The following is a 20,840-nucleotide window of genomic DNA, read 5'->3' as shown; positions in this document are numbered from 1 at the left end:
TGTCTATAAAAATTGATTTATTCTGGCTTTAGACTTACACAAATTAAAATGATACAGTAAGGGCAACTTGTAAATCCAGAGGCCTATGTGGGATTCTGAGATGGCACCCAAAATACTTTATTCTTGCAGTGAGAACGTCACAGGCCTTCCTGTCTCCCTGCCACCCACACTTTCTGGTTGTTTAGAGAATCTTTTCCTTTCAAGATAGAATTGAAATGTTACGGTATTTTTAGAAATTATTTTAAAATGCTTTCTTTAAATCCTGCTCTCTTGTGTGCTCCCTGACTGCTCCCTGTTATGTTATGAGCCTTTCTCCTGTAGGGAGTGCTTGGTGGCTGAAATCTCTGGGGCCTGTCTCTGTCCTGTCTCTCTTTCTCCCACCCCCATCTCATACCTCTCTGTAATGTACTCCCTTACATTAAAAAGACTTCAAACCTGGGCCAAGATCGGTCCTTCTCCCCGTAGCGTTCTTGGCCGATCTTCCCACAGCGTGTTGTGTTCTGGTCTGGGGTTGTGTATGGCCAGGACCACAGCGTACGGCTTTTCAATGGCATTCAGCCATCTGAGAATCCTAGGACCTCACATAGCCTCCTGAACATGCGAGTTAAGAACCATCACAATGCCTGGGCTGTGAGGCTCCTTTACTGTGAGGGAAAGCTTTGCAGGTGGTCCTGAAGACCATCTTCAAGCAAAGGTTGTGGCCTTTGCTTCAGCTTTTGTGTGCTGGGTTTAAAGATTAGACTTATGGATTCTGGATTACCATAATGGGGTTTTAGTGGTTCCAGTTGCCATCGTGGCATGTAGCAACTTTCCTGCCCTCTTCTTTCTCCAGCTCTTTGAACTACTGCATGTCTCGGGCCCACATATTTATCTGAATTTGGCAAAACATTTCTGCAGAATGTCATGAAACAGACGAAAACTGAATGGGACTGGGGTGGGGTAGTTGGGGAGTTAGCTTACACAGCACGTACGAGGCCCCAGGTTTTATTCTTAGCACTGCAGAAACAAAAGCAAAGTGAAGGAGTTCATACAACCCACAGGTCACTAATTAGCGCCGCCCAAAGTCATTCAGAAGGGTTTGTCCCAGGTCAGTGGTGGCTCTTGGGTGACGTGTGGAGTCCTAGCCCGAGATAGCTCCGGCTTCTCCCCAGCCTTGCCCTTCCTATGTGCAGTTGGACATCTGCTTTCTCAGGAGGCTGTTCTGATTTCATCTTGCTTCCTGAAGTCAGCCAGGCTCAGCTGAGGCAGCAGGGAATTCTCAGTCTTCTGGAAACCTCACTGTATCCGGTACCCGGCTAGCCTGTCCAATAGAGCAAGCAGCGCCCCGGCCTAATGCAGTTTCCCATCACCCAGCTCTGGCTCCATTTTCAACAGAAGTAGCTTCTGCATCTTCTACCACCATCCTTTCCTTTTAAGCAGAGACAAATATCCACAGGACCCTGCGTGGCCACCTGTCACAAGGTCCCTTTAAGCAGACAAACCAGAAGAATGTGGACAGCAATCTCAGAGCAGAAAAACAGTTGAGTTTGTAGAGGGTGTTTTTCTTTGTTGGTTGTGATTTAAAGTTTAACATGGTCTTCCGAGTTCAGCTGTTCTGCGGGTTGCGGTCCACAGATCTCTTCATCTCAGGAAACGTCCCTGCTAACCTAGCTTGAGAATGCTGGTGTTCCGCCACTGTTGGCCTCCAGTGCGCAGGCAGTGACCAAGAACCCCGAAAAGTCTGTGCTCAGGGCAGGATCGAGACTTCTCTTTTTCTGATTCCACACAGACACGTCTTCGGCCTCTGAGGATGAGGGCTCTCTGAGGCGCCAGGCCGCGCTGTCCGCTGCCTTGCAGCAAAGCTTGCAGAACGCCGAGTCCTGGATCAACCGCTCCGTTCAGGGATCGTCCACCTCTTCGTCGGCGTCCTCCACGCTGTCCCACGGAGAGGTGAAAGGGACCAGCGGGTCTCTAGCTGACGTGCTTGCCAGTGCTCGACTAGGTAGGAGTGGGGCCTGCCCAGGAAACCCACTAATGTCCCGTGAGGTACCCTGGACCAGGAAGTGATTTATGATCCTGTTAAGTTTTCAGTGTGGCCTAAAGATGCGATCACAGAGAGTAGCTAGTGAGGCGAGAAGGGAGCACCGGCAGTGCCCGTGTGCGGTCATGGGCATCGTCAGCGTTTCTGATTCACAGTGCTCACCTGAAGCCATATCTATTTCCATGTGCAGTCCTGAAGCTGCACGACATAACACCAGTCTGCCTATCCGAAAGGAGAAACAGTCCCTACGTCAGGGCTGCTGAAGCATGCAGCGCCTGAGGCCTCCCAGGAAGGCGTGTGTATCCCATAAAGCACACGTGTCCCGTCTGGGCAGGGGCTGCGCCGGGCCGCCGTCCGCCAGCCTGTGTCCTCAGCCTAAAGACTGGCGTTATGTTGCAGCTGCTGTGCCGCTGCATGGACTGTGTGCAGGCCGAGGGCACCTCCATGAGCTGCCACGTGGGGCGCAACTGTTGCTTGGCTCTGCTCTGTGTGTCTGTGCGTTTTGTTGTTTCTCTGTGGTCTCTGCTTTACTTACTTGGCAGGCGCTGATCGCACTGTCGCGCCCTTGTGCTGTGTCTGCTCTGTCACCCGTTTTTCTTGACCAATCACATCTCATTGTCTCAGTTGTCACCTAAGCAACCTTTCTGTATCACTTTATATAATATTTCAATGTGAATTCTGAAAAGAAAAGGCTGGAAAATTTTAATTTCTGGTTATAATTTTTAATAGAGCTATCTTGTGGGTATAATTGACACATAAAAAGCCACATGCCATCCATGGTGACCCCCCCCCCCCCGGTGCTCTTTGCTCTGCACTGTGTCCCAGGGCAGCCACGCACAGACATGCATGTTCCCTATGGAGAATAAGGAGCTGAGAATGTATTGATGAATATGTCTGAAAAAGAGCTTTTCCACTTGCAAAAAGAAATCCAGACACTTGCTTTCCGTTGTCTGGGTTTTACCAAGAGGGTTGCGCATGGCTCTCGGTTTTCAGAGACTATCCCATCCGGTGCTTCCGCTCTTGGATGTTAGCTCTCATTGATGTCATTCCTGCTCCTTAAAGAGGCTGCAGTCTCGTGGGGCGTGGTGCCACATGCCTTTAGTCCCAACTCTCGGGAGCATCTCGAGGCATCTGCACATATATGTAGTTCTGTTTCTTTTGTGATTTAGCCCACTGTGCCTTAGCCCCCTCAGCCTCTCCCTTATTTTGGACAATGAAATGCCACCCATGGCTTTCCTCCTACACAAGTTGCCCGGATGAGCGTGATGGGGAAAGTGCGAATTTCTAATCGGGTTCGCTGGGACACACCTGTACTCCCTGCATTTGGAAGGTTGAAGAGAATTAAGGCCAACTTGGGCTACATAGCAGGACCCCTTCTTGAAAAACAAAAAAACAGAGCAGGTGTAGTGACACACCCGCAACCCAGCGCTTGAAAGGCAAGAGAATCACAAACCCAAATTCAGGTGGCTTGAGGCACATGAGACAAAAAGAAAGCAGAAGAACTTGCCGCCTTTCTCGACACTCTGCACCACAGTGGACTCAGCGTGTGCTTCAAACTAAAAGTATTAAACTTGTGAAACTGATAAGCACGGGCCTCTGAAGCACAGAAATCTCACTCTTAACTGATCTTACAGTTATGTTTCCCCTCTTCATGGTTCTTTAGCGGTTTATCCTCGCATTTCCTTTTTCTCCAGAAGATTTGTGTGTGTGTGTGCTGTGTGCTTGGGAGTGTGTGGTGTGTGCATGTATGTGAGTGTGTGCTCAACCATATATGTGTGTGGTGTGTGTTTGTGTGTGTTTGCACATGTGTGTATGTGTGTGAGTGTGTGTGGGGGAGTGGCAGAGCTTTGTTCACCAGCTCTCTTAGCTGCTCACTTCTGCCCCACTGACACTGAGCAATACAGCACACACCTGTCACCCAGCAGGAGGGCCAGCCTGATGAGACCCTGTCTCAAAAAGTAAAATTCACAAGAACTTTTCGGTGAAGTAGCGTGCGTGGGTTCTTCTCTGCTCAGAGCGAGACCTCAACTTGCGTGGCTGTGGGCCCCACTGCAGGTGGGTCTGTCAGATTAGAAGGAAACTCATCTCATGTCCCATGTGGGCCCTGAGCCACTGCTTTGGGCTCCGAGGACTGCAGACTAGGATAGGCTGGGCACTCCCTCACTCTGCTCCCGTTTTCTAGTGAAACACTGACAGCTAAGATGACTCAGATTGTGAAAACTGTACTTTTGGAACGCTGATGTGCCTGGATGACCTTAGGCTTTGATTGGAAAGTCTGTTTTATGCCGTGAGATGGCCCAGCAGCTAAAGACGCTGAGCCCACGACTTGCCCATCCCTGGGACCCACAGCTGCCAAAAGCTGTCCTCTGACCTCCAGTTGTGTATCCTGTACACATGCATGTCCACACACACACACACACACACGAGTATAACAATAAACTCTTTTTTAAAGTTTGTTTTAAAAGAGTGAGTGCCTTTTATTCCTTCTCAAGCACAAGGTTTAGAGGTGGCCCTTTGCTGTCAATTCCGTATTGTCTAAGTTCTGTCTTTCCCTCTCTTAGAGAGTGTCTCCGCCCCTCCTGATGTCACTGCCACTACCCCCGCCTCCTCAATCCGCCCAGCAAGCGTTGACCTGCCCCCCTCCGGCTTTGTTAAAGGCGTGCACAAAGGGTCCAGCAGATCCAGCCTCATGGACACAGCTGACGGTACGCCCTCCGTGGAGGCGGGAGTGGCCCAGCCGCAGAGTCACTTCGCACACTCTCTCGGCTCTTTTTCACACTGGCTTCACAGAAAGGCCTGTGGAGCAGGGGTGGAAGAAGAGAACTTGCGAAGAGAAAGGGAGGCCTGGAGAGGCCCTTCAGCTGTGGATTCAGAACAGCACTGTGTTTGTTTTCTGTTGCCATAAGTTTGCCGTGTGTGTGTGTGTGTGTGTGTGTGTGTGTGTGTGTGTATTTGGTTCCTTTTGAATAGAGTAAGACTGGGCAAAGGCCAGGCTCAAGGAAGGAGGAGGGAAGGGGAGGAAGAGAGATAAATCCCAGAGTTTCAGTAAACAATGCATTTAGATCCTTAAAAGTCTCATTATAACAAAAATAACAAAACGCTTAAGTTACTTTTTTTTAAGATTTTTTTATTTATTATATATACAGTGCTCTATCTGCATGTACACCTGAGGGCCAGAAGAGGGCAGAAGATCTCATTATAGATGGCTTTGAGCCACCATGTGGTTACTGGGAGTTGAACTCAGAACCTCTGGAAGAGCAGCCAGTGCTCTTAACCTCTGAGCCATCTCTCCAGCCCCTAGTTACATTTTTTTTTTTTTTAAGAAGTAAAAATCAAGTGGGTGTGATAGAGCATGTTTTTAATACCAGCACTGGTGGAGGCAGAGGCAGGTGGATCTCTGTGAGTTTGAGGCCAGCCTGGTCTACAGAGTGAGTCCGGACAGCCAGAGCTGCATAGAGAAACCTCTCTCAAAAAACCAAAATCAAACAAAAAAGTATTTAAAGAAGTAAAGTCTTTTGAGGTAATTGAGGAAACAAGTATCTTTCTTGTCTCAATGAACTTTATCTGAAGTCACCATTTTCCCGTACAGGTGTTCCTGTGAGCAGTAGAGTGTCTACAAAAATCCAGCAGCTTCTCAACACTCTGAAGCGACCCAAAAGGCCCCCCTTAAAGGAGTTTTTTGTGGACGACTCTGAGGAAATTGTGGAAGGTAGTAATAAGAGGGCAGACGGCCGTGCTCGCTGGTCGGTGCACACTGCTGTCGGTCAGGCTGTGCTCGAAGGCTGCCCCTCGTGGCCCCCGTGCAGCTGCGCTGTGCCCACGGACCCTTCCTTCCGTGTTAGCGCTCAGGGAGACGGGGCCTCACAAGTGCGCTGTAATCACAGGCATGGCCTCGCCGTGGGAGACTATTTACTAACTGTAAATAGACTTACTTGACTGCTGATTAATTTTGGAATAGAAATGCCAGTGTCTTTTGGAAGCATGAAAGGGTGTGCCTGAACCCTGTGGAAAATGGCCTGCCAGGTGGACGGTCTCTGCAGACATGAAACATTTATTAAGAACCACTCCTGGGGAGCTGGGCGCCATGGTGCCCGCTTGTATCCCAGCACTGGGGAGGCAGAGGCAGGTGGATCTCTGTGAATTCGAGGCCAGCCTGTCTACAGAGTGAGTGCAGGACAGTCAGGGCTACACAGAGTTCTCTGTCTCAAAAAAAAAAAAAAAAAAAAAAAAAAAAAATCACTCCTGGTTGCTGGTGTTCCTCTTAAATTTGGACTAAATTTAAAGGTCAATAAGGGCCTGAAAATATTATGTGCAAAATAGGGAGTGAAACAAATATGTCAGTAGGACGAATCCACAGAACTGGATCTAAGCAGAGATTATTACACTAAGTAAAGAAGCCAGACCCAGAAGTAGAAAGACTGCGTCTTCCTTCTCGCAGTAGATTTGAAGGTGTGTGTGCAGGTCTTGGGAAAGAAGAAGGAAGTTTTATGGAGGTGGGATTCGAGGCAGAAGTGGAGTTCCTGTGACAGGAAGGCCGAAGAGAGCTATTTGGAGGGCGGGAGGGGGGTCTTGAACAAAGTTTGATGACATAGATGGATAGAAATGCTGTTACAAAACCCATTATGTCTGCTCACTCTAAAAACAGAGTAAGACAAACCTTTCAACTAAGTTCTACAAGTACATCGTCATAGCGAGTTACGAGGAGCATTTCCCACTTTCAGTTGTTTACTCTGAGCTGTTTTCTGTGGGGGCTTTGACTCCGTGCGTGCATGTGTGCCCCTTTCACGAGTTGTGTCCAGGGCATCAGACCTTCTGGTACTGCACTTCTGCACTGTTGTGAGCTTCTCCGTGGGTAATGGGACTTGAACCTGGGTCCTCTGCAAGAGCCTCGGGTGTTCTTAACCACTGAGCCAGCTCTCTGGCCCACATACAGCTTCAGCATGCCCTAGTGGTATGCACAGCAAAGCCAGGACAGCTCGGGTGACTCCACGCTCAGGAAGCCCGGGGGAGGGAGTGTCCCCAGCCGAGGTGGTACTGTTGCTGTCTGTGCCCACGTGCACTTCGTAGCTGTGTGTGGTTTTTCTTTCTCAAAGTGTTTTGTTGACACAAGAGTCTTAGTGGCATTCCTTGGTGGACTGTTAACTGGAGATTGTCCATGTCTCAGCCTCCTGAGCTCTGGGGCTGTAGGGAGGGCCATCATACCCATCTCGTTCACATTCTCCATTTGTCCCGTGCGCATCTCTGGGCAGGGTGGTGGAAGCCCCAACATTGTCCTTTCTCCGTGTGAGAATAAGTCACACCGAGGAGAGAGTTGTGCCAGAGGTTAGAGTCGTGGTAGGGGCCCATGAGCTCACTTCGCTTTCTTGCCCGTTTGCCACAGTACCTCAGCCAGATCCCAACCAGCCGAAGCCTGAGGGCCGCCAGATGACCCCGGTGAAAGGGGAGCCCCTGGGAGTCATCTGCAACTGGCCACCTGCCCTGGAATCTGCCCTGCAGCGCTGGGGCTCCACCCAGGCCAAGTGCCCGTGCCTGACGGGGCTGGACGTGACGGGGAAGCCAGTCTACACCCTCACATACGGTGGGTCTCCCTCCCCAGCGTGGTGGGCAGGTTTCTCTGGGGACTTCTCAGCTGAATGTGTCGGCTATCTCATTGACCTAAGCCATTCTCAGTGGCATTTGCCCCTAATCCCAGCATTTGAGAGTTCAAGGCCAGCCTGGTCTACAGAGTAAGTTCCAGGACAGCCAGGGCTACACAGTGAGACCCTGTCTCAAAAAGAAAGAAAACAAGAAAGAAAGTGTTATGTAAGGCAGGACGGTGTCTTATTTGTGTCAGGACAAGAGCGACTCTGTAGGATGACCGAGAAGCCTCTTGAGGAAGCTGCTGTCTTGGGGAGGGTGGCACAAAGTCCTCATGGCCACCGTCACGGTGGCTCTTGTCTTACCTTGCTGAACCCAGTGCTCTCTGGCTGAAAGGCCTGTAATGTTCTCTGCCCGTTGTTTTCTTTTCCCAGGAAAGCTGTGGAGCAGAAGTTTGAAGTTGGCTTACACACTGCTTAATAAACTGGGGACCAGAAACGAACCAGTGCTGAAAGCTGGAGACAGGGTGAGTGGTTGTGTTGTCTTGTTTAGAAAGGTGGCGTTTACTGATAACTGTATTCTGGGATTTTGGTGTATAGTGGTAAGATTTACATAGCTTTTAAAAAATGTTTATTTCTTTTCGTATGTTCGTGAATTGTCTGCATGCGTACCACATGCATGCTGGGTGCCTAAGAGTGTCAGAAGACAGCATCAGATTTCCTCAAACGGAAGCTGCAAATGGCCATGAGCATCGTGTGGGTGCTGGGAGCAGAACCCTGGTCCTCTGTAACTGCCAAGCTCTAGCCCCAGCGTAGTCTTAGACAAGACAGACAGTTTAATTTAGAGTTCCATCCACTGGTCTAGCCAGTACCAAGCCCCATGTGTGTGTTCAGAGCTGCAGGCCTCTTTCTGAAGCTGCTTATGGAAATGGGCGTAATGAAAAGAGAGATTAAGTCTGAGAATAAATGCTTTGTCCAGTCAAATCTTTGTCATTATAAACCTGGCTAATAAAACTGTTAAAGGCAACTTTCTGTCATTTCACATAGAAAGGAAAGGTAATCTTTGTCAATGAAAAAGCAAATTTGAAAGCCAGGTGTGGTGGCGCATGCCTATAATCCCAGTGCTCAGGGAGGCAGAGGCAGAGGCAGGTGGATCTCTGTGAGTTCGAGGTTAGTCTGGTCTACAAATCGATTTCAGGACAGCCAGGGCTACACAGAGAAACCTATCTTGGAAAAAAAAAAAAAAAAAAAAGCAAAAGCAAATTGATGTTTTATTTAGTTCTTAATTGGAAGTGACTTTTTTTGAAGGTTTTTTTTTTTGTTTATAATAATATACTGAATATGATTACTTTTTACGAGTCAACATCACTGTTCATTTATAATTTATAGAATGAAATACCAGCTGCTATACCACAAATTTGTAGATTGCCTTATTTATTTATGTCTTTTGTGGGAGGTGGGGTCTTAAGACAGCTCTCAGGAATGGGCTCCAGTTCTCCATACTCGCCGCAGACCTGGGCCATCATGTCAGGCCTGCGGGGCAAGCACTTTTGTTCCCTGAGCCATCCTACTGGCCCCAGCGCTCTTTTCAGTAGGCTAATGATCACAGCATCACTTAAACTAACCTTTAAAAAGTATTTTTCCCATTCCTTTATTTGTGTGTGTTTGTGTGAACGTGGGTAATCACGTGGCGGTCAGAGGGCAGCTTGTGGGAGCTGTCTGTCCCAGGGATCAAACTCAGCTTGTCAGGCTTGGAGCAGGCACCCTCACGTATTGAGCGTTTGCAGCGTGCCAGAACTGGATAGAAGTGCGGCTTTGCTTAGACAGGCCGACACTGAGGGTTTCCCGTGGCTCCCTGAACCCAGGTTTAGGGTGAGCGCAGCATTAGAGTGAGTTTAAAGATTTTGATTGCAAACCGAGGGGAAACAAGTGATTAAGGGCTGGAGCTCAGCGGATGAAGGGCTTGCTGTTTGTGCTTCACAAGTGGAGTCGGATCCCTGGAACTCTTGGTGGCAGAGACCGGCACCTTGTCTTCCGATCACACGCACATAGGCGTGCGCCCTGCCTCACGTGCACCTGGTCCACAAGCACTAATAAAGGTAAAAAGAAACTCTAAGAATGAAAAAGAATACAGTAGGACGAGAGTCCGTTGATGGCCTCCGTCACAGATTCTTATTACCTGAAGCAGCCGTTTAACCCCCGAGGAGCTCCCAGCCCCGGTCGGGGTACCCAGGGCCTCAGGGCTCAGTCAGAACTCAACTGCATTTGCCATGATCACCTCGGGCGTCTCCCAGTCTGAACAGGCTGAGGAGACTGGTGAGGAGTCTGTGCCTCTGACATTGAGAAGCTGAAGGAGAAGCACGGTGTGCTGGACAAGGAGAGCGCCCGGTTAGTAGAAGGGCTACTGTGTGACTGAGCCAGGGACCAGCCCTCTGCCCTCCACAGGTGCGGCGGCGGCAAGGGTGTCACAGACGCTGCTGTGACTGAGTGTCGCCTCCAAGGAGCTACGTCTAGATTTTTGATCTAGGCCTGCATGGCTGAGCAGAGCTGTGCAGATTTTCCCCACAGCCCACAGGGGCAGGTGGATAGGTCATGAGGAATGGGGAGTCCAGGCAGTACATTCATGGTTTCCAGATAAAAGTCTAGAAGCCCAGGGTTTTCTGAAGGGCCCAAACTTTGCAATGGGTCCTGGGAGAAGAGGAGGTTTGGAAGGGTAAGAGCTGTCAGTGCTAAGGTTTCTGAATGTGCTTGTGCATGGGTGTGTGTCACTGTCCTTTTTGTTAATAAACGTATGAGCAGTCAGGAAGAAAAAGCATCCAGCAATATGATTAGATTTCAGATGTTCATCTGCGAATGTCCAGCCGGCAGCATAGTGAGGTGCGTGCCTTTGCACCCTTGAGTAACAGGGGAGCTAAGTCGCCCCTGTGGCTCACACGATGACGCCACAGGCATGAACACACAGGGCTTTCCATGCTTTCTCGCTTATCTCTTGTTAGTGAGTCCAGTGTTACAGGTGCCCTCATGCTGGCGTCCTTGCACGCTGGGCGGCCGGGGATGATGCGGCGAGGTGGTGAGGAGCAGGCCTGCCTGTGCTCCCCGTGTGGTTCCTGAGTTGGTTATAGCTTCCAGGCGCTCCTCCACAGCTTTCATGGTCTTCTGCCATGAGATGCCCTCCACATTGTGGCTTTACCCTGCACTAAGGAGAATGCCCTTAGGCTTCCTAAGAACTTATCACGTGGAGAGCTGGCTGCTACGGAATCACAGCTAGGATTAAGTGAAGCTCTTTACCACAGTGATAATGAATTGCATTTAGACTTCTCAAAATGTATAAGTTGTATTGGGTTTGTCTTTGTCTTTTGGTGTGACTGGGGATTGCAAATGGGGCCTTATACAAGACAGGTCCTCACTAAGCTATGTCCCCAGTCCCCAGAATATATGGTATAATCATGGGGATGATGGTACTCTTGCCAGGTTTTTTGTCCTTCTCTGTCACTTAATTTCCTTCAGAACAAATAGCTATTAAGTTGTTTGATTTGTTCTGTTCATGCACAATGTTACATGTGCGGAGAGTTCATCAGTTTAAAAACTACTGTTGACTGTCTTTGTGAATTTTAGGTTGCCCTGGTTTACCCCAACAATGATCCAGTTATGTTTATGGTGGCTTTCTATGGATGTCTCCTGGCAGAAGTGATTCCAGTGCCCATAGAAGTACCCCTGACCAGAAAGGTAACACTGCTGTGTGTGACATGGGAGGCACCGCACTGCCACTAGAAGCCACTTGATTGCCAGGCGGTGATGGCACACGCCTTTAATCCCAGCACTCAGGAGGCAGAGGCAGGCAGATCTCTGTGAGTTTGTGTTCAGCCTGGTCTACGGAATGAGTTCCAGAACATCCAGAGCTGCACAGAGATACCATCACAAGCAGACAAACTGTCTCTGACGCATACTTCTAATCCCAGCACTTGGGAGGCAGAGGCAGCCAGGACTACACACAGAGAAACCCTGTCTCGGAAAACCAGAGAGAGAGGGAGGAGGGGGAAGATGGGGGGAGAGAGAAGGAGAGACGGAAAAAGAGAGAGAGAGAGAACATGGTGGCGCTGCGGCCGCTTTAGCTGATGGGATGGTGACTATTACGGGATACCATAATCCTCTCCTTAAATTGACTGTACTTAGTTTCCTAGCGCTGCTTTGAAGCTGGCATGTAAATTCTTCAGTGCAGTCTTAGGTTGCTTTTCCTGTTCCTTAAGGTTAAAATCTATTTCCTGAAAAACAGAAGAGTAAAGGAACATATGGATTTGATGTAATTGATGAAATATGGGCTTTGATACCATTTGCATTATTTGTGGCCTGACTTGCCTTACTCTTAGGTCTGAGGGTGTGGCTAGGAGAAGAAAACCGTGTTAGAATTTGGTTCACTTGTAGAGAGTCAGAGAAGGTCACATTGCTAGTAGGGTGCATCCTTAGCAGTGTTTGGTTGCGCTTAAACCGTGGCAGAGATTCTTTGGAGCCAAGTTGTCCTGACTGCAGCGTTTGCCAGCTGTCCAGGCCCCGTGGCACAGTGGGCGGTGCTGGGGCATCTCTGGGTGCTGGTCCAAAGCGTGGTGTGCTCACATTCGCTCACGCGCACCCTGACTGTGCTCATTATTTTTTCTCCACAGGATGCCGGAGGTCAGCAGATCGGCTTCTTGCTAGGGAGCTGTGGGATTGCCCTGGCGCTCACCAGTGAGATTTGCCTGAAGGGCCTGCCAAAAACCCAGAATGGAGAAATCGTGCAGTTTAAAGGTGAGTGGCACTCCGAGGCAGATTACCAGCCGAGAGTTAAACTGCACGTGGGTTTTTACATTCTCAGTCATTTTGATGGAGGCAGTGGCTTTCCGGGTAAGAAATTGAGAAGCAACTCCCAAGTCCCGGCTAGGAAATGGCAAAGTAGTGAGTTGAACCCAGCCTGTCTGATTCCGTAGCCACACTCGTAACCTTTGTGCTACCGGCCAGAAAGGCCAGCTCCCCCTGTGTGCGGTAAAGCTAAACCCTGTGCCCAGGGGCAGTAGGACACGGGTTGCGTGGGCTTCACTGACGTCCAGTCTCATGGCTGTTGTCAAGGCCTGCGGTTAGCATGTGGAATGAATGCTCTCTTGAAAGAAGCTGTAATTGGCCATTGATCACGAAAACGTAATAAAAGTGAAGTTTTTCCTGAGTGTGACGTGCTCTTACATGTTGTCTTGACATTCAAGATGACTCGCTCAGTGTGGAGTGCCTTGGTGGCGGACAGTTCCATTCTCACTCTGGGTCTGCTTTAGGTTGGCCTCGGCTCAAGTGGGTTGTGACCGATTCCAAGTACCTTTCGAAGCCTCCCAAAGACTGGCAGCCGCACATCTCGCCGGCAGGCACAGAGCCAGCGTACATCGAGGTAAGCCCGAGCGAGGCATGTGTCCTGGCTCTGCTTGGGCCTCAGGGGCAGTGCTGGTGAATGTTAGGAGATGTGCCCTATTCTGGAAAGTTTCAGTTTTTAACCTTGTGAATGCTTTATATTGGATCTTCTGTTAAAATTAATTTTGAGGCAGAGTTGGAGTTACTAAAATAATATAGACTAAAATAATATAGACTAGAAGCATAAGGGTTAAGAGGAAAAGAGGTGCCAGGAGGAAAGGAGGGCACAGCCGAGGGCATGGGCATGGGCGTGGTCTCAGAGGAGTGACCACTTGTCAGGAGCCGGGTGAAGACACGGAACCTGCAGAATGAGGGGAAAAAGCGATGCTGGACAGTGTGGGGACCTGCTTGACCAGCCTCACACGGACTCCGCCTCACAGTGCTCAGGCGAGGGCTTTCAAGTCCCTTTTTTTATTTCATACCCAGAGACGGTTAAACTTTTGTTACATTTGTTGTTGTTGTTTATTTTCCTCTTTTTTAGTAATGATTTTAGTTTTATTATAAAACTCAGCTTTGTTGATTCTGTACAGTGTATTTTGATCAAATTAATCATCTTCCCTGAATTCTCAGATGTGTTCTCTTTCCTACCCACGCAAATTTGTGTCTTTTTTTTTTTTTTTTTTTTTTAACTTTAAACCCATCACATCCTTCTTGTGCTGCCCATATACTCTTGGATGTTTGGCCTTACCTGGAATGTGGCAGACCTACCAGTGGGGTACTGAGGGCACACCTTTCACAGTGCCCTCGATTGCCAATCCCTTAGCCGGGGGACGGGCGTGGTGCCCGCCTTGCCTCTCCATGCTGGGATTTTGTCTGGCTTGAGCTTGAACAGTCCTTGTTCCTGCCGTCATAGCTGCTGTGAGTTCATATGGGCAACCTCCATGCTGAGTGCGGAACACGCTTCCCGTGTCGCCATCCGCTAGCTCTGATTCTTCACCGTCCCCACACCCCCTGTTCTGCAGTGATCCCCGAGTCGTGGGAGGACGGGTGTGATGGAAGGGTGCTGTCAGGCGAGTGCTCTGCATCTCATTCTCTGCACCTGGACCAGTGTAAGGGTGTGTCAGTCACCGTGTGCTGCCACAGACGTGTCTGTGAGGAAGGTTGACACACCAGCTCCTTCCTGTAAATCTGCTCTGTGGGCTCGGGGTGGCTCAGTGGATGCAGGAGCTTGCCGCCAAGCCTGAGGGGCCCGAGTGTTGCTCCCAGATCTCACGAGGTAGAAGGAGAGAGCTGGCTCCCACAGGTTGTCCCCAATCTCCATGTGCGTATCGTGGCATGGGTGCCCCCAGGAAATAAACGGTGTAAAGACCGTCTGTGCTGGGCACAAGGGGGCTGAAGTGCAAACCGTGGTCACGGGCGAAGGTCGCATGGCTGACATCCCACGCCTCCGTTGCTGTGCCCTCTCCTCTGCAGCCTCTTGAGACACACTCACCAGCCCCCTGCTAGAGTGATGAGTAAGCACGTCCGTTGAAGGTGTGAAAGGCTGAGACCCTGTGTAACAATAAGCGTGGGTGAAGACTGAGGTCGCTCTGGCCGTGAAGAGGGGCTTGTCTGTGATGTTGGCTGCAGAGGGTAAAGCTGGGTTTGGGGGCTCTACTCAGTGGGGCACCTTCAGTTTGTCGCTCAGCACAAACGTGGTGTGTCATTCCACGGCCTGGAAACAAGCTGCCGGGTCCCTGGATTGCTCTCCCTTCCCAGTGAGCATTGCTGCATCTGGCCCTTTACACACACCGTGGCCTAGCGGCCCTGGCGACTTGTAGACCTGCCATGCTCTGTATTGCTGTCTGGGGTCCCTTTGCTTGAGAGCCGCATAGTCCCCACAGGATTCCACTAGTGAGCTGCAAACCATTAAAGGGTTGTCAGCAGGAGGGAAATGAGAATGGTTTTATTATACAAAGATCTCTCTAGGGTCAGCCGATGGCTCCGCAGGTAAGCGCTTGCCACTCAAGCTTGACAAGTGTGACCACAAAGCTTGCACAGAGCTGGAAGGAGAGAGCCAGCTCAGAGACTTGTCCTCCAACCTCTGCACGGGCTGTGTATGTGTGTGCTCTCCCCATGCCATACACACAGTAATAAGTAATGGGTCTAAAAAGATTTATCTAGATTGGCTGGGTTAGAAATGGTGCATTAGGTTTTAGGTTTTCCTTTTATATATATATATGTATGTATATATATACATATATATATACATACATATATACATATATATATACACACATATATATATATATATATGAGTGTTTTCCTGAGTCTCCATAAGTAGACCATATGTGTGCAGTGCCCATAGAGGCCAGAAGATGGCATCAGATCCCCCGGATCTGGAGTTCTAGACAGTTGTGAGTGCTGTATGGATGCTGAGAACTGAACTGGGTCCTCTGTAAGAGCAGCCAGTGCTCCTAACTTCTAATCCATCTCTCCAGCCAGAGCTAAAGGGGATAGTAAAAGAGGACTGGATAGGGCTTAAAGATGGTAGGGAAGTTGAGTAAGCCAGATTTGGTGACTGATCACGAAGAGAGAAGCAGGAAACACTCAGCTTCCTGATTGGGCACCTGGAGTACGGCAGAGCCCCTCAGTTAAATAGAAGACATAGGAAGAGTCCGGCAGCAAGTGGCCTGTACCGTTAATCCCAGCACTCAGGAGGCACAGGCAGGCAGAGCTCTGTGAGTTCAAGGCCAGCCTGATCTACAGCGTGAGTTCTAGGCCATCCAGGGCTACATAGTGAGATCTTGTCTGAAAAAGAGAGAGAGTGAATACAGAGCGCTCTCTTGGGTGGAGGTGGGGGTGGAATGGGTGTTGGCAGCCTGCTTTCCCATGGCTAGAGGCATTCCAGCAGCATGCTTGATGCTGGGAGTCTAGATCTCTGAAGGAAAGGTGGATGGGCAGACAGGCACGAGTCAGCAAGGATGCAGCACCCTAATGGCGTGATTCGAGGAAGGCAGTGGGAGCTCTCGGGAGTGCAAGCATTTAAGGCATAGTGAGAGGTGATTCTGAGTAAAATAGCTCAGGAGAGTCCGAGGCAGAAGTTGCAGGCAGGCCTGGGCTACATTGTGAGTCCTTGTCTCAGGGAGAGGGAGAAAAGCCAACTGAGATGGTCCGCAGTGAGGGGGAGACCAGGAGAAGAGCTGAGGGAGTCAGGTGGGCAAAGATCTGGGGTAAACTGTGCAGGGCACCTTTTTGATCCGACGTTAGAGAGGCTGATGAGCTTGGTAAAAGCCACCGGGACAGAATGCCGAGGATACGAGCACAGTGGAACTGCTTACAGGAGTGTGCAATCCCTGCGCACTGGGTCCCTGCCACCGACCCAGGTGCCCGTCTTTTTGGTTTTGGTTTCTGTGGTACTGGGGGATCAAACCCAGTGCCTCACGCAGCTGGGCAAGCATCCTTCCACTGAGCTACAGCCCCAACTTGGGGGCCACATCTTCCACACTTGTCACTGGAGAGCTGTGCCTCCCTGCACCTGCCGCCCCGCATCTGCAGGTTCCGTGTTCAAGGCTCCGCCCAGGGCAGCTAGCAGCCATGGTGTGTTAGGCCTCATTGGCAGAGGCAACCTGGAGTCTGTGGGAGGGTGCACACAGGTTGCATACAAACACGTCAGCATTCCAAAGAAGGCGTCGAGCATCCGTACCATGTGGTATCTGGGCGGCATCTGGAACCATCACGTTGTTCCTGAGGAGCGACTGTGTTTGGCATTATGCTTCTGTCCATACAGCTCAAGTCACATGGCCTCAGTGTTGACCGCGTCACATTGATGAGTGACTAACTTTGAAGTCCTTTTACAAATGCTCCCGTTGGCCTTCAGTGTCCTCTAGTCTTGGCTTTATTTGAGCGCAAAGCCCTAAATGTTCCCATTCAACATGCAAAATGAACTGTTGTGATGATTTGTCTGGGTTTAGGTTTGGGCTCTGATTTTTGTCGTTTATAATACCCATCTTATTGTGCTTCTTATAGTTTTGTTTTTGTTTTATTTTCCTAGTATAAAACAAGCAAAGAAGGGAGTGTGATGGGAGTTACAGTGTCCCGGCTTGCAATGCTGTCTCACTGCCAAGCCTTGTCACAGGCCTGCAATTATTCTGAAGGTCAGAGCTCATCCCGTGACTGCCCTCATTGTTCGCTTCAGATACGCGTGACTGTGAGCGCTCAGTTGGTGATTGGCTCCATTTAATGACCAAATGCAGAGGGAAATGTTCCAGTACACATTCTTGGCTTGCATTTGCCTTCTTTAAAAAAAAAAAAAATCTGTAATTTAAATAAACTTCTGGACAAACCAGATATATAAAGTATGCTTTCTAGAGTACTGAAAGAGAAAGCCTTAATTAAAACCATGTGTTTGTCAGCTGTGGGGTCTTGGGTGTCCCCATCTTCACATGTAGACCTTCTAGCTAAGTCTTTACAATCCAGGCATCCAGCCCCACAGGTACAGATTAAAGCAGCATTCTGCACCGGCTGATGTGGGCCACAGCCGTAGTCCTGGCACTCCTATCACAGGCAGGAAGTGGTAGTTCAAGGCCGGCCTGGGAAACAGTGAGCTCTAGGCCAGTCTAGAAGATGAGACCCTGTCTCCACACTAATAAACCTTTGGTGTGTAAGTGTATGCTGCACAGTAAGAGTCCAGGCTGGCCTCCAAGTCAGGCCCCTTTGTGCCAGGGTCACAGTGATGGGCTGCCAGGTATGGCTTCAGTATTTACTTTCAGATCTTTTTCACAACAGTCATTTTTCAGTGGTTCACTTCCTTTTGCAAAAGGAGAGGTGACTGTGACTTTCAGAGTGGCATTCCTTTCTCATTTGAAAATGTCACATGCACATATGAAAACAATCAAAACGCCATAGACAGGACTCAGTCAAGTTACAGTATGTCCAGCGGGGCACCATGGCACACACCTGTGAGCTCAGCACTTGGAGGCAGAGGGAGGGAGGTGAATCTCTGTGGGTTTGAGGCCAGCCTGGTCTACAAAGTGAGTCCAGGATAGCCAAGGCTACACAGAGAAACTCTGTCTCAACCGCCACCCACCCACCCCCGCCACGCCCCCCCCAAAAAAGTTACACTGTGTTCGTTCAAAGGTTCTGCCCTGGGGCACTGAAACTCAAACTCCTGAATGTTAGAAACGTGGAGAAATCCATCATTGAGTGAAAACAATTAGATACAGGCCTGTGTATCTACTCTATTGATAATTATCTCTGGATATATCTAGAAATGGACATGTATATCCTTAAGGTTTTTATATAGAGCAATAGTTCATGTTTTCCTAAGAAGTATAATTTTTATATATATATATATATATATATATATATGTGAAAATGACAGTATCTAAAACAAACACATGTTCCTTATTTCACACGTGCTAAAGGGTTTCTAACTCAGTGTCTCTTGTGTGACCCCATCAGACTGTCACCATCCTTTGGCCAGTTTGTCAGGGTGTCAGTAACCAGGAGACTCTGGTCTCCTAATGTTTTTCCAAAAGCACCAGCTTGGTGGGGCCAGGAACATGACTGTCACTGCTGACCACTCTCCTTCTGTTTCCTCCCACCTTTCCCTTCACAGGAGAAACCGTGGTAAATGTTTTAGACTTTAAGAAGGACGCTGGGCTGTGGCACGGCATGTTTGCGGTAAGACGTTCAGCGTTGGGGCCTTGTCCTATGATGCACTTCAGGCTGGGGCTCTAACACGCGCCTCTCCCGAGGTTTTTGACTTAAGTTCCCAAATATCAGTAAGATTCTAGAGCACACACAACATGAAGCCTTGAGGGCGATCCCAGACCCACGGCAAGCCAGGTGCGAAAGTAACTTCAGCGGGAGCCCGGAGGCAGACGGGAGCCCGGGGGCCCAGGGGCCCGGAGGCAGACGGGAGCCCGGGGGCAGACGGGAGGCTGGAGGCAGACGGGAGCCCGGAGGCAGACGGGAGCCCGGAGGCAGACGGGAGGCCGGGGGCAGACGGGAGCCCGGGGGCAGACGGGAGGCCGGGGGCAGACGGGAGGCCGGGGGCAGACGGGAGCCTGGATGCAGACGGGAGCCCGGGGGCAGACGGGAGCCCGGGGGCAGACGGGAGGCCTCAAGCTCGAGCCCAGCTGGCCTGGGATAGCAGTTGTGCACAGCAAGAACCTGGGTTCGGGCTGGGGAGGTGGCTCAGTGGTTTAGAGCAGCTGCTGCTCTTTCAGAGGAGTGGTGTTCCCAGCACCTGCATCAGGCCGCTTATGAACATCAGTGGCTCTGGTTGAAGAGAAGGAACACACACACACACACACACACACACACACACACACACACACACACACACTGTCTCTCTCAGCAAAATAATTAAAAAACAAAAAACAAGAGAGAGCATCCAATCCAACCTCCTTGGATGATGTAGGACTCCACGAGGGAAAAAATGAAAAATGAGTAAGAGGAAAAGCCTTTTCACCCAGGACCATATTGCTCCCATTTGAGAAGAGCTATATAGCCCTTGAATATTTATTTACTTATTTTATGTTTTTGGTTTTTTGAGACAGGGTTTCTCCGTGTAGCCCTGGCTGTCCTGAACTCATTTTGTAGGCCAGGCTGGCCTCGAACTCACAGAGACCTGCCTGCCTCTCCTTCCATGCACTGGTGTAAAAGGCGTGCTTGGCCTTTTGTTTGTTTGTTTTTCAATCAGAAGTTGACAAAACAGATTAAAACAATGTGAGGACTTGAGGGGTTTTCTCCCTGTAAACCAAGAGGAGCTAGAACCTCTTTTCCTGACACTAAGTTTGTGCCAGCACTAGGATGCGGGGAGCGGACCTTGCATGTAAGCTCGTGCAAATGCTGAGCAGGGTGGCTGACCTAAGTACTCAGGCTTAGTTGGGGGTGGTGACTGATACCTAGTATCTCAGTGCTTGGAAGGCTGAGGCAGAATTGCCATAAGTTCAAGGCTAGTCTGGGCTGAGAAGGGTCCCAGCCAGGTAGGACTGTAGAGAAAGGGCGCCTCAGATGCACATTCTCCCAAGAGCCTGTTAGTGCGGCACAGGTCTGGGCCTCTGTGTTCCTGATCTGAAGAGCAAGAGGCACAGCAGCTTACCTGCCCCTCGGTTCTTTCCACTGTCCTACAAACACTCACCCTGTCAGAACTGGGGAGTAACTTTGTGCTTTGTAATGCTGTCCCGTTTTTGTCCCTTTCCCCTCTGTGGTATGTGGCAGGCAGGATCAGTAGGCGGGTGGGAACAGTTGGTAGCAGCCACCAAGTCCTTAGAAGCCGGGGCCTGACGCAGCAGGGCTTCCCCTGTGCCTGCCCTGGAGAAACAGAGGCCCACATGCCCGTGGGCACCAGGGCAAATGTGGCGTGGCGGCTGTGCAGAGGGAGCTAGCTCGTCCTCTTGGCCGGCAGCTAGATTTCTCTGTGAGCCACCAGGAGTAAAAGCAGCAAGAGGCAGACACGCACACTCTGCTGCCTTCCTCCTAACACACTTCCTGGTTCTAAAGTCACACATACATGTCCAGGCATGGGCAGTGGACTGGAGGGGTACTGTGGTGCTCTGGAAGAGAGCTCGGGTTAGAGAGTGGCTCTCAGAAGCCCTTGAGTGCTGTGCTTGTGTCTCCAGTGCTTTCTGAGAGGGGGTGCTGCAGCAGAGGCCTGTAACATGGTTAGCAGCCGGGCAGTACAGCTGTAGTTGCTAAATACATGCTTTGTATTGATTGCTTTTTTGGTTCCTTGTTTTTCAGAATGTAATGAATAAGATGCATACAATTAGCGTACCCTATTCTGTCATGAAGACCTGTCCTCTCTCTTGGGTCCAAAGAGTCCACGCGCACAAAGGTAATCACACACACACACACACACACACACACACACACACACACACACACAC

At 50.0% G+C, this 20,840-nt stretch overlaps 1 protein-coding gene across 1 annotated transcript in view; it reads left to right on the top strand.

The window, feature by feature from the left end:
- The window catches only part of Dip2b (disco interacting protein 2 homolog B), a 153,359-nt gene that overhangs the window by 90,235 nt on the left and 42,284 nt on the right, over positions 1-20,840 (top strand). Inside the window, exons 5-15 of the mRNA XM_055626842.1 lie at positions 1,769-1,981; positions 4,582-4,725; positions 5,610-5,729; positions 7,401-7,598; positions 8,032-8,123; positions 11,212-11,322; positions 12,255-12,378; positions 12,894-13,003; positions 16,997-17,099; positions 18,563-18,627; positions 20,695-20,788. Coding sequence (XP_055482817.1) covers positions 1,769-1,981; positions 4,582-4,725; positions 5,610-5,729; positions 7,401-7,598; positions 8,032-8,123; positions 11,212-11,322; positions 12,255-12,378; positions 12,894-13,003; positions 16,997-17,099; positions 18,563-18,627; positions 20,695-20,788 — 1,374 coding nt within the window. The remainder of the gene's footprint in view (positions 1-1,768; positions 1,982-4,581; positions 4,726-5,609; positions 5,730-7,400; positions 7,599-8,031; positions 8,124-11,211; positions 11,323-12,254; positions 12,379-12,893; positions 13,004-16,996; positions 17,100-18,562; positions 18,628-20,694; positions 20,789-20,840) is intronic.

This window comes from Psammomys obesus, unplaced genomic scaffold, assembly GCF_907164565.1.
Source record: "Psammomys obesus unplaced genomic scaffold, mPsaObe1.curated_primary_1811, whole genome shotgun sequence".
NCBI classification, from domain to species: Eukaryota; Metazoa; Chordata; class Mammalia; order Rodentia; family Muridae; genus Psammomys; species Psammomys obesus.
The sequence above is the reverse complement of the archived record's forward strand: the minus strand, read 5'-3'. Positions and strand labels throughout refer to the sequence as shown.